This window comes from Pipistrellus hanaki (assembly GCF_964339955.1).
Source record: "Pipistrellus hanaki genome assembly, chromosome: 11".
NCBI classification, from domain to species: domain Eukaryota; kingdom Metazoa; phylum Chordata; class Mammalia; order Chiroptera; family Vespertilionidae; genus Pipistrellus; species Pipistrellus hanaki.
Genome location: NC_140513.1, coordinates 65,605,955 through 65,619,211, shown reverse-complemented (window position 1 = coordinate 65,619,211; position 13,257 = coordinate 65,605,955). Strand labels below are relative to the sequence as shown.

At 36.6% G+C, this 13,257-nt stretch overlaps 1 protein-coding gene across 2 annotated transcripts in view; it reads left to right on the top strand.

Annotated features, from left to right (window-relative positions):
- ERCC6L2 (ERCC excision repair 6 like 2) overlaps positions 1 to 13,257 on the top strand; it is a gene marked incomplete at its 3' end in the record, with an annotated part of 107,751 nt that overhangs the window by 14,218 nt on the left and 80,276 nt on the right. For both annotated transcript variants that reach the window (XM_084898938.1, XM_084898939.1), the window contains exons 3-4: positions 10,352 to 10,474; positions 12,673 to 12,866. In XM_084898938.1, the coding sequence (XP_084755064.1) occupies positions 10,352 to 10,474; positions 12,673 to 12,866 (317 nt within the window). The remainder of the gene's footprint in view (positions 1 to 10,351; positions 10,475 to 12,672; positions 12,867 to 13,257) is intronic.

Below are 13,257 nucleotides of genomic sequence, written 5' to 3'. Positions count from 1 at the left end.
ATTACGTTTTATATTACCTCACTTAAATTGTCATCTTGCTTCTAATAGGTATCTTTTCAGTTGCCTGTGAGGCCCAGTTGCCTATAATTCAAAAGAATATATGAATCAACTAGAAGCCCATTGCACGAAATTCGTGCAAGGGTAGGCCTTCCTTCCCCCAGCTGCCCGCATTGGCTTCTCTCTGGCACCCAGGACCCGGGCTTCCCTCGCAGCCCTGGCTTTGGACATCCAGAAGGACATCCGGTCTAATTAACATATTATGCTTTTGTTATTATAGATGTGTGCACATAGTGTGTGTGTGTGTGTGTGTGTGTGTGTCATTAATTATAGTAGAATATAAACACAAAAATGCACTGATCTTGTTTACAGTTCAACCATATATATGATATATATAAAATACATATTAGAATATATACTGTAATCAAGATATAGAACATCTCTCTTATCCTGGAAATTTTCCTCAGGTCTCTTTACAATCAATACCCCAGTTACCATAACTTTTAATTATAAATTTTCTATAATTCTTTCAGTATTAAATTATATTCCAAGAAGTGGTGAGAACCTGAAATGTGAATGAAGCATTGGCCTGCAGCCTCAGGGGTCCAAGATTCAATTCTGGTCAAGGGCATGTACCTTGGTTGGTGGCACATATCCAGTGGGGAGTGTGCAGGAGGCAGCTGATCGATGTATCTCTCTCATGGATTTTTTTCTAGCTCTCTATCCCTTCCCTTCCTCTGTGTAAAAAAATCAATAAAATATATATTATAAAAGAAGTAACATATAAGATTCCTCCATATCTGCCTGGCTGGTGTGATTCAATGGTTGAGACCCCAGTCTGCCACCACTGGAAGGGGATCGCACCCTGGCCAGACTGAGACCCCAGCCCAGGCTGCTATCTCAGCCTGGCCGGGGATAGCTCAGTGGGGGTGCACGGCCTCAGCCCACGCTGCCGCAGCTGCTAGGGAATCCTGCAGCTTGGGTGCCAGGCCCTGCCGGTCTGAGACCCCAGCCCAAGCAGCCACCGCGGCCGGGAGATCTGCAGCTTTGGTACATGGCCCTGCAAGTCTGAGACCCCAGCCAAGCTGCTGCCGTGGCCGAGGGATGGCGCCAGACACTCCCAGCCAGACACTCTGAGCTGCCGCCACTGGGCAGGGATCTCTGCATGGGGGGTGGGCGCCTCCCAGCTAGACACCCTGGACTGCGGCTGCTGGGCCGACTTGGGGACTCCGGGGCTAAGAGGACTGGGCGCCGCCATCTTGTGGCTATGGGTGCCACCATTTTTGTCTTGGAGTGATAGTTAATTTGCATATTACTCTTTTATTAACATTTATGTACAAGTTTCTGTGGACATATGCTTTCATTTCTCTAGTATATGTACTAGGAGTGAAATTACTGAGTTATATGCTAATGCTGTGTTTAATTTTTTGATGAACTGATACTCCGTTTTCCAGAGTAGTTACACTCTTTCACATTTCCACCAGCTGTGTATAAGTTTTTCTATTTATCTCCATTCTTGCCATTATTTATTATTTTCTTTTTTCTTCATTGAAGCCATCCTAGTGCATGTAAAGTGGTGTCTCATTATAGATTTGATTTGTACTTACTTAATGACCAGTGATGTTGAACAACTTTTCGTGTACTCTCTGGCCATTTGTATATCTTCTTTGGAGAGATATGTATTCAAGTTCCTATAGACTGAATGTTTGTGTGTCACCTTCCCTCCCTTCCCTGCCCCCCCAAATTCATGTGTTGAAAGTAATCCTCAATGTGATAGTATTTGGTGATGGTTCTTTGGAATATAATTGTCATGAGGGTGGAGTCCTTATAATGAGACTAGAGGCCCGGTGCACAAAATTTGGGCACAGGGGGTGTGTGACCCTCAGCCAAGACTGCACTCTCTCCAATCTGGGACCCCTTGAGGGATGTCCAACTGTCCGTTTAGGCCCGTACGGGCAGTCGAACATCCCTTACACAATCAAGGACTGCTGGCTCGCAACTGCTCACCTGCCTGCCTGCCTGATTTCCCCTGTTTCTGCCTGCCAGCCTGATCACCCCTATCCACGCCCCTGCCAGACTAATGAACGCCTAAATGCTTCCCTGCCCGTCCGATTGCCCCTAACTACCTTCTGCTGCTGACCTGGTCACCTCTAACTGCCCTCCCCTGCCAGCCTGGTCACCCCTAACTGCCCTCCCCTGAAGTCCTAGCCTTCAGAAGGGAGAAATAGAAGTTGTTGTCTTAGCCACCTAGTCTATGATAATTTATGATAGCAGCCTTAGTGACTAAGATATAAGTAAGTCCTTTGCCCATTTTTTAAACTGAGGTATTTTTGTTTGTTTGTTGTTGCTGTTTTTGTGTATGTGTGATTATTTCTGGTCTTTCTTATCCTCTGTCATTGTTCAGATTGACTGTCTTTATATAAAAATGTTTTCATTACTTTATGGCTATCCCTTGTCTATTCTTACCTCTTTGTATTTCCATGTAAAATTTTAATCCATTTTTCAAGTTCCATGAAGGAATAGGTTGAGATTTTGATTAGGATTGTGGAGTCATTTGCATTAAATTGAATTGGATTTATAGAGCATTTTGGGTGAATTAACATGAAGCAGGAGCTCCATTTATTTCTTTAATTTATAATATTTTATAGTTTTAGTATAAAACTTACACATATTTTGTTAAATTCGTTCACCAAAACTGACACAGAAAGAAATAGAAAATATTCATTCTTAATTATGGTTTGATGGTTTTATCAGTATAATTTTTTCATTTAATTTTTTTAAATTTTTCATGGTGGTTCAGTAGCTTCTCCTTATCCTTGGTTTTGATTTCTGAGGTTTTAGTTACCTGTGCTCAACCATGATCCAAAAATATAAATGGAAAGTTTCAGAAAGAAACAATTCGTAAGTTTAAATTGTACACCAATCCCATTCTGTCCTGCCCAAGTCATGACTCATCCCTTTGTCCAGGGTAGTGTCCATGTTGTGTATTCCATGTTGTATAGTCACTTAGTAGCAGTCTCCGTCATCAGATTGACGGTCATGGTATTACAGTACTTGTGTTCAAGTAACCCTTATTTACTTAATAATGGCTCCAAAGCACAAGAGTAATGCTGGCAATTTGGATATGCCAAAGAGAAGCCATCAAGTGCTTCCTTTAAGAGAAAAGTTACGTTTTAGAGGAAAAAACATAGTATATGTAGTGTTCCGTACTACCTGTGGTTTCCGGCATCCGTTAGGGGTCTTGGAATATATCCCCTGAAGATAAGAGGGGACTCTATCTATAAAAATCAAGTTTATTTTTATATTTTGACCTTGCTAAATTCTTCACTTATTAGTTCTAGTAGTTGTTTTATATATGCGTTAGAATTTTCTATAAAAATAATCATGTCATCCATAAATACAGTTTTACTTCCTTATTTATTTTACCTTTGATTTCATTTTTGGCCTCATTTCACTGGACAGGTAGGAGTTCAATATAATTCAAATAGAAGCAGTGACAGCAACATTCTTATTCCATTCTTGATCTTAGGAAGAAAGCTTTCAATATTTTAACATCCTATCTAATAAAGAGGGAATATGCAAATTGACCATGAAGGCATCACAAAATATTGTAGCACTCATAGCCACAAGATGGCAGTGCCCAGTACCCTCAGCACCGCTGGAGTCCCCCAGTCCTTTCAGCCCAGCTGGGGGAGCGGGCAGGCACACAGTGCAGCCAGACCCACCCTCAGCCCCCCCAGCCACTCAGGGCTGGCCCGAGGCACAGGCAAGTCTCAGATGGCGCTGCCCAGCTATCGTCTGAGGTGAGGCAAGTCTTAGATGTTGGCTGCCCAACCGCCCAGGGTGGGCCTGAGGTGTATGCAAGCCTCTGCTGGCAGCTGCCCAGCCACCTAGGGCCGCCTAAGGCTCAGATAATCGGGGCTGCCTGAGGCTTGCACTGCTGGCAGTGGCAGGAGCAGAGGTGTGATGGGGGCGTTGCCTTCCCCTTATAGCAGGATCACCTCCAGCCCCCGAGGGCTCCTGGACTGTGAGAGGGGATAGGCCAGGCTGAGGGACCTGCCCCTCCAGCGCATGAATTTTCATGCACCGGGCCTCTAGATAAATATATTACCTGTAGAATTTTCATACTATCTTTTCCCTTGTAGTTTTACTTTCTGAGATTTTTTTTTTTTAATGGTAAATGTGTATTAAATTTTTTCTAGTACTTTTCTGCTTCAATTTAGATAATCACATTTTTCTCCTTTATTCTGTTAATGTATTATTATAGTGTATAAATCAGTCTGATTTACATTGATTGTTGTTTTTTTAAGTTTAACCAATATTTTATTCCTGGGATAAACCCAATTTGGTAATGAGGTTTTATTTTTATATATTGCTGGATCAGTTAGCTAATATTTTAAGAATTTTTGCATTTATATTTATTACAAATAATGTGTTTGTCTGGTTTTAATAACAGTGTTATACAGGCCTCATTAAATAAATTGGGAAGTGTTTATTTCTCCTCTCTTTTCTGAAAGAGTTTGTGTTATTTTTCTCCTTAAATATTTGATGGAATTCACTAGTGAAATTTTTTGGACCTGGAATTTTCTTTAAAGAAAGATTTTATTTTTATTATTATTATGATTATTTTTAAATGTACCTTCTTTTTTAAAAATTTAATAAATCTTTAGTGTTCAGATTACTACAATTGTTTCTCCCTTTTCCCCCCCATAGTTCCCATCCACCCGGTTCCAATCCACCCTCTGCCCTTACCTTCCCCCTCCCCCCCCCCGCCCCCCCCACTGTCCTCATTCATAGGTGTGTGATTTTTGTCCAGTCTCTTCCCATACCTCCCACACAGACACCCCTTTCCCCCTCAGAATTATCAATCCACTCCCTGATTCTATTATATTCACCAGTTTATTCTGTTCCTCAGATTTTTAATTCACTTGACTTTTAGATTCACTTGTTGATAGATATGTATTTGTTCATAATTTTTATCTTTACTTTTTTCTCTTTTTAAAGAATACCTTTCAGCATTTCATATAATACTGGTTTGGTGTTGATGAACTCCTTTAGCTTTTTCTTATCTGTGAAGCTCTTTATCTGCCCTTCAATTCTGAATGATAACTTTGCTGGGTAGAGTAATTTTGGTTGTAGATTCTTGCTATTCATCACTTTGAATATTTCTTGCCAATCCCGTCTGGCCTGCATAGTTTCTGTTGAGAAATCAGCTGATAATCGTATGGGTGCTCCCTTGTAGGTAACTGTTTTTCTCTTGCTGCTTGTAAGATTCTCTCTCTGTCTTTTGCCCTCAGCATTTTAATTATGATATGTCTTGGTGTGGTCCTCTTTGGATTCCTTTTGTTTGGGGTTCTGTATGCTTCTTGGACTTGTAAGTCTATTGCTTTCACCAGGTAGGGGAAGTTTTCGGTCATTATTTCTTCAAATAGGTTTTTAGTATCTTGCTCTTGGTGCACCCCTTTGTGGACTGTGTGTACACCCTTGTTGTAGTTAAGTCTTGATTGTTGTTGGTGTCACTGGGAGGAATTTACCTCCAGGCCAATTGGCTGTGAGGACCCGCTGTGTCTATAACGGAAGAATTGCTGTGCTAGAGACACGTTTATGGGGCAGGACTTTGGTGCTCACTGATTCTGCCTCTTGAATGTATCCCTTATGAGAGTAGTTGAAATCTGGTATTGTTTCACATAGACCACTAGATACACTAGTTTAAGGATCTCCAATGGGGTGCAGGTCAGCTACTTCCTGAGGCCACCCAGCAGGAGCTACAGCAAGAACTAGTTTTCTCCTCTTTGCCTGGGGTTTGGCAGTTTTGAAGCAGTCTGACTGGAGCTGCAATTTATTTGGTTAAGCTGCCATAGGGCAGGCCATTTATATGCAAAAGCCTCTTTGGGAGGCGGGGGTAGGTAGGTTTGTAGAATGTGCAGGGTGGAATCTCAGGGCGGGGTGGGGCAGCATCTCAGGGTGTCACTAGGCTAGGGCGTGGCAAACAGCTATGGCTGCCAGCCAGCCTTCTCTGCCTTTTTGGGTTTCCAAGTCCCCGTGTCCCCGTGCTCCGGCGCAGTAAACAATGATTGCTGGGTGCACCTCTGCAAAAAAGTCACCCTCACTTTCCGACCCGATGACCGACAGCCCAGCTTCTCTCCGTAGGCGTCTGGGTCCCCCGCGTGTCTGGATTTCAGAGTGACTAGGAGCTTGTTTCCCTTCAGGTGGAAAGAAGCCTCGCACCTAGTCGCCTGCCACAGCCCGATTCACGTGCCTCCATACCATCGGTTCTCAGCGTTTGTGCTCCTTTCTCTTTCCTTCTCGCTGTAAAACTTCACTCAGCCAGCTTTCCCGTGGTTCTGGGTGATAGACGTTTTGTCTCTTAGTTGTAGTTTTGAAATTGTTGTGCGAGGTGACAGTTTAGTTGTTTATATTTGCCTCCATCTTGGTTTTTTATCATTATTTTTGATAATGGATTAAATTATTTTAATAGATAAGGGGCTATTCATATTTTCTCTTCTGTTGGTTTTGATAAATTATATTTATCAAAGAATTTAGCCATTTCATTTAAATTGTCATATTGACTAGCATAAAATTATTCATGATATTCCTTTATTATTGTTTTAATGTTTGTACTATCTGAGTGATACCTCTCTGTATTCTTATGAATATTTTGTATACTCTCTATTTTATTCTTGATTCATCCAACTTGAGGTGTATGATTTTGTTGACCTTTTCAAAGAACTAGGTTTTAGCTTTGTTAATTTTCTCTGTTGTTCATTTGTTTGGTATTTCTTTGATTTTTGCTATTATCTCTATTATTTTCATTCTCCTTACTGTGGATGTATTTCACTCATCACTTGCTAGTTTGTTAAATAGGACCATGGGTCGTTAATTTCACACCTACCTTATTTTGCTCCAAATTTATGTTCAAGCATTGCTTTATCTGCATCCCACAAATTTTATGTGTTATATTTTCATGTAATTGAGAGGATTTTCTAATTTTTATGTGTGATTCTTTTCTTTGATCTTTGGGGGTATTTACAAGTGTAGGTTTAATTTGCCAATATTCATATGATCTTCCTAGATATCTCTTCATTAATGTTTTCTAATTTCATAGTAGCTAGTCTGTAACATTTCAGTATTTTGAAAAATTTATTGAGTTTTTTAGTGGCCCATTTTATTGAACATACTATTTACATTTCAAAAGAATATGTAGTCTACAGTGGGTAGGGTCTACAAATATCAGTTATCATATCAAGGTGTTTGATAATGTTCAGTTTTTTTTAGGGAAGTTAAAATATCCCACTATGAATATGACTATAAGTTTGTCTACCCTTTAATTCTGACCATTTTGCCTTTTTGTATTTTGAAGCTCTGTTATTGGGATCATAAACCTTTATGATTGTTATGTCTTCATCATTATGAAATGTCTATTTCTGGTAATACTCTTTATTTTATCTGATATTAAGATGGCCATTCCAATATGCTTATGTTTACTGATTGCATGGTAAATCTTTTCAAACCCTCTATTTCAAATTGTCAGTGTCTTTATATGTATTTATAGTATTGCTCTTATACACATCCCTTATACATTTGGACAATTTGATATTTAATTGGAGTGTTTAGCCCATTTGTTTAATTTGGATATACCATTTTAATTTGGGTATACCATTTGGATATACCATTTTATTGTTTTCTGTTTGATCAGACTGTTTATTGTTTTACTATTTCGCCTTTCCTGCCTTTTTTTTTTTTTTGTGTGTGTGTGTGTGTGTGTGTTACTGTAATAGTCTTAGAATTCCTTTCTAATTCTTCTGACTTTTTAACTATTATTTAATTTATTTATTTTTTTATTTTTTTTGGTGATGAAAATATACATTTTTAGCTTTTAGGTTAAAATATACATTTTTTAAGTGATGAAAATATACATTTTTAACTTTTCATAGTACTAAGACTTAATGTATCCACTTTATGTAACATGTACGTATACTGTAATGAAATGGGTTATTCTATTTTTATTTTAAGAAAAAGTTAAGAAAGCTAAGTATACTATCAAATGATACCTACCTATCACCTAATATCTAAATGTTGAAGGTCAAACCAAACTATATTTCCAGAATCATCCAAACTTGATTTTGGTATATATGCCTTTAAAAAATATTTCTGTGTTCTATTTACTAATATTTTAAGAGTTTTGTTTCTATGAGTAAGAGAAATTGACCTGTTAATTTTAATATATATATTGTAATATTCTTGTCAGATTTTCTTTTTTTTTAAGTATTTTATTTTACTCTTTTATTTTTCTTTGCCATTTTTTAATTTTCAGTCAACTTGACATACATTATTAGTTTCAGTTGTACACCTCAGAGATTAGATATTACATAATGTACTGAGTGATCATTATGATAAATCTCACACTCATCTGACACCATTATTATTAGAATATTATTGACTATATTTTATTATTAGAATATTATTATATTATTAGAATATTATTGACTATACATTATTATTAGAATATTATTGACTATATTTCCTAGGCCATACTTGAAATCCCCATGACTATTCTGTAACAACCAATTGGGCTAGACTCAGAGGAAGGAGTGAAATTTGGTAGAAGAAAGTAGCAATGATTTGAAATGACTTCAGATAGCCTAGGGATCTCGGAATATTGTAACTGCAGTTGTGTCCTTTCTAACTCATGTGTATTGTTGTCCTATCTTTTAATTCTTCTGTTATTTAATCGCAACAAAATATTTTATTATTGTTTCATAATGTCAATATATATCTGTATTTTCTATATATTTATTATTTTTGTTGCTCTTAATTTTTCCCTGCTCTAAATAGAATTGTTTTCTTTATCCTGAAAACATCCTTTAGTTATTTCTTTTGATGTGGCTCTTCTGCTAATACTCTGTCTCAGGTTTTATTTTTCTGAAAATATCTTTATCTTCATACTTGAATGATAATATCATTAGTTATAAAACTAGATTGATTTATTTTCTTTCGCACTTTGAAAGTATTCTATTTATAGAATATGGGGTTCTTTTTTATTTTTAGGAAATATGTTTAGGTCATTGTTTTTGCTGCAAGGTCAGTTATTTGTGGAATTGTTGCTCTGTAGTTGTTTTCATCTGAATACTTTTAAGATTTATTTTCAGTGTCTCAAGGTTTGAGTAATGTTTTTGAAACACCTAGGCTTTGGATTTAAATTTTTTTATTTATATTTTTGGCTTGATGTTCTTAGTGGATATGAACTATATGACTTGATTTTCCTTTTATTTTTTTTGGTCATATATTTTTTTTTAATATGTTTTATTGATTTTTCACAGAGAGGAAGAGAGAGGGATAGAGAGTTAGAAACATCGATGAGAGAGAATCATCGATCAGCTGCCTCTTGCATACCCCCTACTAGGGATGTGCCCGCAACCAAGGTACATGCCCTTGACCAGAATCGAACCCGGGACCTTTTCGTCCACAGCCCGACGCTCTATCCACTGAGCCAAACCGGTCCCGGCTGGTCATATTTTTTTAAGTTTTCAGCTTTTATCTTTTCAAATACTTATCTTTTTCTATTACTGGGGATTCAGAGTATAAATATCTACACTCATACTAAAAATTCTATTTTCCTATAGCTTTGCTAATTTTTTCTCTTTTTTTAGGTTTTATAATTTATTTTTCTAAAGTAATAACTTCTTTTCCCCCTTCTGAGTATCTTATACTTTCCCTTGAAACTTTAAAATACCCTGCCAATATTATTTTTGCTGTTTCCACATATTTTTAGTTATTCAAAGAGGTTAACTAACTGGCTCAAGTTCACATAGCTGCCAAGCAACTAAAGTACAATTGATTATTTTTTGCTCTTGATTATATGAAGTTATATATTTTTTTCTATGTCTGTCTTTTTCACTTGATTTTTAGAATGGCATCTATATTGATGAATTATCTTAGTTTATCTTAAAACACCATTGTGCCATTTCACCTATATTTATTGGATAAACAAGTACACAAATTTATAAGCTAAGTATTATCCCCTTGAGTTTACATTTTACAAGGAAAAAAAGAATATATGAAGTTTGTTCTAATAGAACAATTAGTTTTCATAGATCAAAGCAAATAAGAAAATAATGTTCCAACTGATGAGATCAAGAAATAATTCATTGAGTGGGTAGAACTTATCATGGAAGAGAGGCAGTGTGAGAATTCTTTTACTGTTTTCAAAGGTAACATGCATATTATCCTTGTTAATACAAATAAAACCAACACATGTTTGTCACTAGGTAGGTAGGTAGTTATGTAAGCAGTAAAATATTGTCCATCATGATACATTTCATACATTAATTGAAAAGTGTTTTTTCCCCTCCAGGTTATTTCATTTTTGGCTGCCATTTTGCATAAAAAGGGAACTCGTGAGGATATTGAAAATAATATGCCAGAGTTTTTACTAAGAAGTCTGAAAAAAGAACCCCCTTCTTCTATAGCAAAAAAGGTGAGATATCTAGGCATATACAACTCATGAGTCTGATATTATAAAAGTACAAAGAATCTCTAAAACAAGACTTTTAAAACATTATTAGAATATTTGTTTTGTAAACCTAACTTTTGTAGGATTATAAATTTTATTTCAAGTTAAATATGATTGACTCTCAAAATGGCAAAATATAATTTCAGCTTGAACTTGTTTTGGGGTTTCACTCTTTTGGTTGGCTAGATTTAGATGATTTAGTTTGATTAACTGGTAAAATATTCATGAATGTACATGCAAAGTTAGTTGAAGTTCATGTACTATTTTTATTTATGTGAGAATGAAAAAGAGACAGTTATAGATATTGGTAGCAAAGGTGTGTCATTGGTATTTAAAATTGCTTATAAAACTACATTTCCAGAATCTGAAACAAATCTTTTTATACAAGGAGCATTGAAGGTGGAATCAGAAAGACTTAAGGTCTAGGCTTGTCTGTCTCTGCCCATGGGACTATGAACGTTCATGTCCATATGTCAGCTTTCTCCTTGGTAGATGTATGTTTCTAAACATCTTACACATGATTTTTATAAAAAGTATTTCTAACAAAGTAATGAAGTGCAAAAAAAAGTATACTATATTTATGTGTCTGACATATATATTTCTCAGCATCCAGGAAACTGGATAGAAATGAAGAAAGTGATTTTATGAAGACTTTATTATATTATGGTAATGAACCACTCTCCACAAGTTTTAAAATATTCTCTCATATATAAGATTGTTGATAAGTCCAGGTTTACTCTTGTGTATCATTAGGGACTTTTAGTGCAAACTTATGCGAAGTATTGGTTTAAGGTAATTATTATTACTTTAAACTCTCTTTATTACATTTAATAGCATAAATGGATCCAGAGCATCAAATTAAATTTGATCCTAAAAGAACATTATGTTTCCTAATGTGTTTTTATTCTCCAAGAGTCCAGGTACTGTTTTTAGCCCTGGATTCGGGTGTTTTTCAGTTCTAAATGTCCATGAAGAACTTAGTATATGTCTCTTGTATATCGCTTGTGACAATTAGCAGACAGTGGGGAGAGAAAAAAATAGGGAAAACAATACTTTAAATATTTTTAAATCTCTTAAAAAGAACAAGAATGGGAGAAGAGAGAAGTAAAGAAAGATCCACTTGGTGGTGTGATGAAATATGCTAGTAGCCACCTAAATTGACATTAATGGCTGCCTTTCACCCCTTCCTCCTCCTCCTCCTCTTCCTCTACTTCCTCCTCCTCCTCCTCCTTCTCCTTCTTCTTCTCTCTCTCTCTCTCTCTCTCTCTCTCTCTCTCTCTCTCTCTCTCTCTCTCTCTCTCTCTCTCTCTTCCCCCCCCCCCCTCACATAATCTTCACTGGTTTTCACAGTTAGAAGTTATGGGAGTTCTTTTTCTGGGACTGGAACCCTGGACTGGGGAGCCTGGTGTGGGGTGGTACTGCTTGCTCCTCGAGGGGAACCTCCTCACTGCAGACATCCCTACTGATTTTTAACTTGTATACCTGGGTGTGGGACCAGCCTGCTCAGCATCTCTGCCCTTCCTACCAACGTGGTTTCTTCAGTATCTCCCAGTTGTAGGACTTTTGTTCCGCTAGACTTTAGGTAGTTCTCCATGATGGTTGTTCTGTAGCTTAGTTGTGATTTTGATGTGGTTGTGGCAGGAATCAAGCACAGCATTTACGTCCTCTGCCATATTGACTGGAAGTTCCAAGGTTTTCCTCTCATTGCTTTGATTTTTCCAGTGAATTTTCCAGGTCTTCAACTGACAGTACCTGAAAGAGGAGGAGCGGAAATGGATTAGGGAAATGAAGTCCTTGGCCCTTGAAATTGTTATTGGAATCCTGATCATACCTCTTTTCTGCTTTGTAAAATTACTTCTCTCTTATCTCTCAACTCCTTTTTTTGATGGGGAAATAAAAAATAGCTGTTTTTTTGTTTTTGTTTTTTGATAATGTTAACTATTTAGTCCTAATAAAAAGCTAATTACATAGTAAAGTGTTTTTTTGTGTGTGTGTGGTCTTCTACCTCCAGATATATCCAATTTCTCCATTGTATGTTTTATCATTAACTACATTGTCAAAAATAAGGCTGTTGATATTCTGGATTTCACTTTGGGATTCTTTTTTATTTTTAGGAAATATGAAACTTTTAGAAAATCAGAAATTTTTTCTTCTTCTTTTAGATGTTCTTAATAGTTGCTCCTCTTTCTGTTCTCTACAACTGGAGGGATGAATTGGACACCTGGGGATATTTCAGAGTCACTATTTTACATGGTAACAAAAAAGACAGTGAACTGATTCGTGTAAAGCAGAGGAAGTGTGAAATTGCGCTAACAACTTATGAAACACTGCGCTTATGTCTGGATGAGCTTAACAGGTAATGGCAATAATGGGAATGATTGCATTATTGTTCTGCTTACCTCAGTTATATTTATACCTTTATTTTGTAATTTTTTAAAAGCTATAAATATTCTTTAGCATGATTTATTTTCATTTCAGTATTATTGATATTGGCAGTCGGTAATTATTATTTTCTAAAAAGGGAAAAGCTGCATCAGATTTTCCACAGTTTCTTATTCTATTTCCTCTATAACTTCTCTAAAAGTATCTGCTAAAAAATGTTAAGAATTGTACTAAATCTTATATACAATCTTTTATGCATGTGGTACCTCAATACTAAGGCAGTCATTTTCATGAGTTATTTTAATTAGGTGAACCTGTTGTGTGAAAGAGTAACAAAAATTACATATACATATTGAGAACCACTG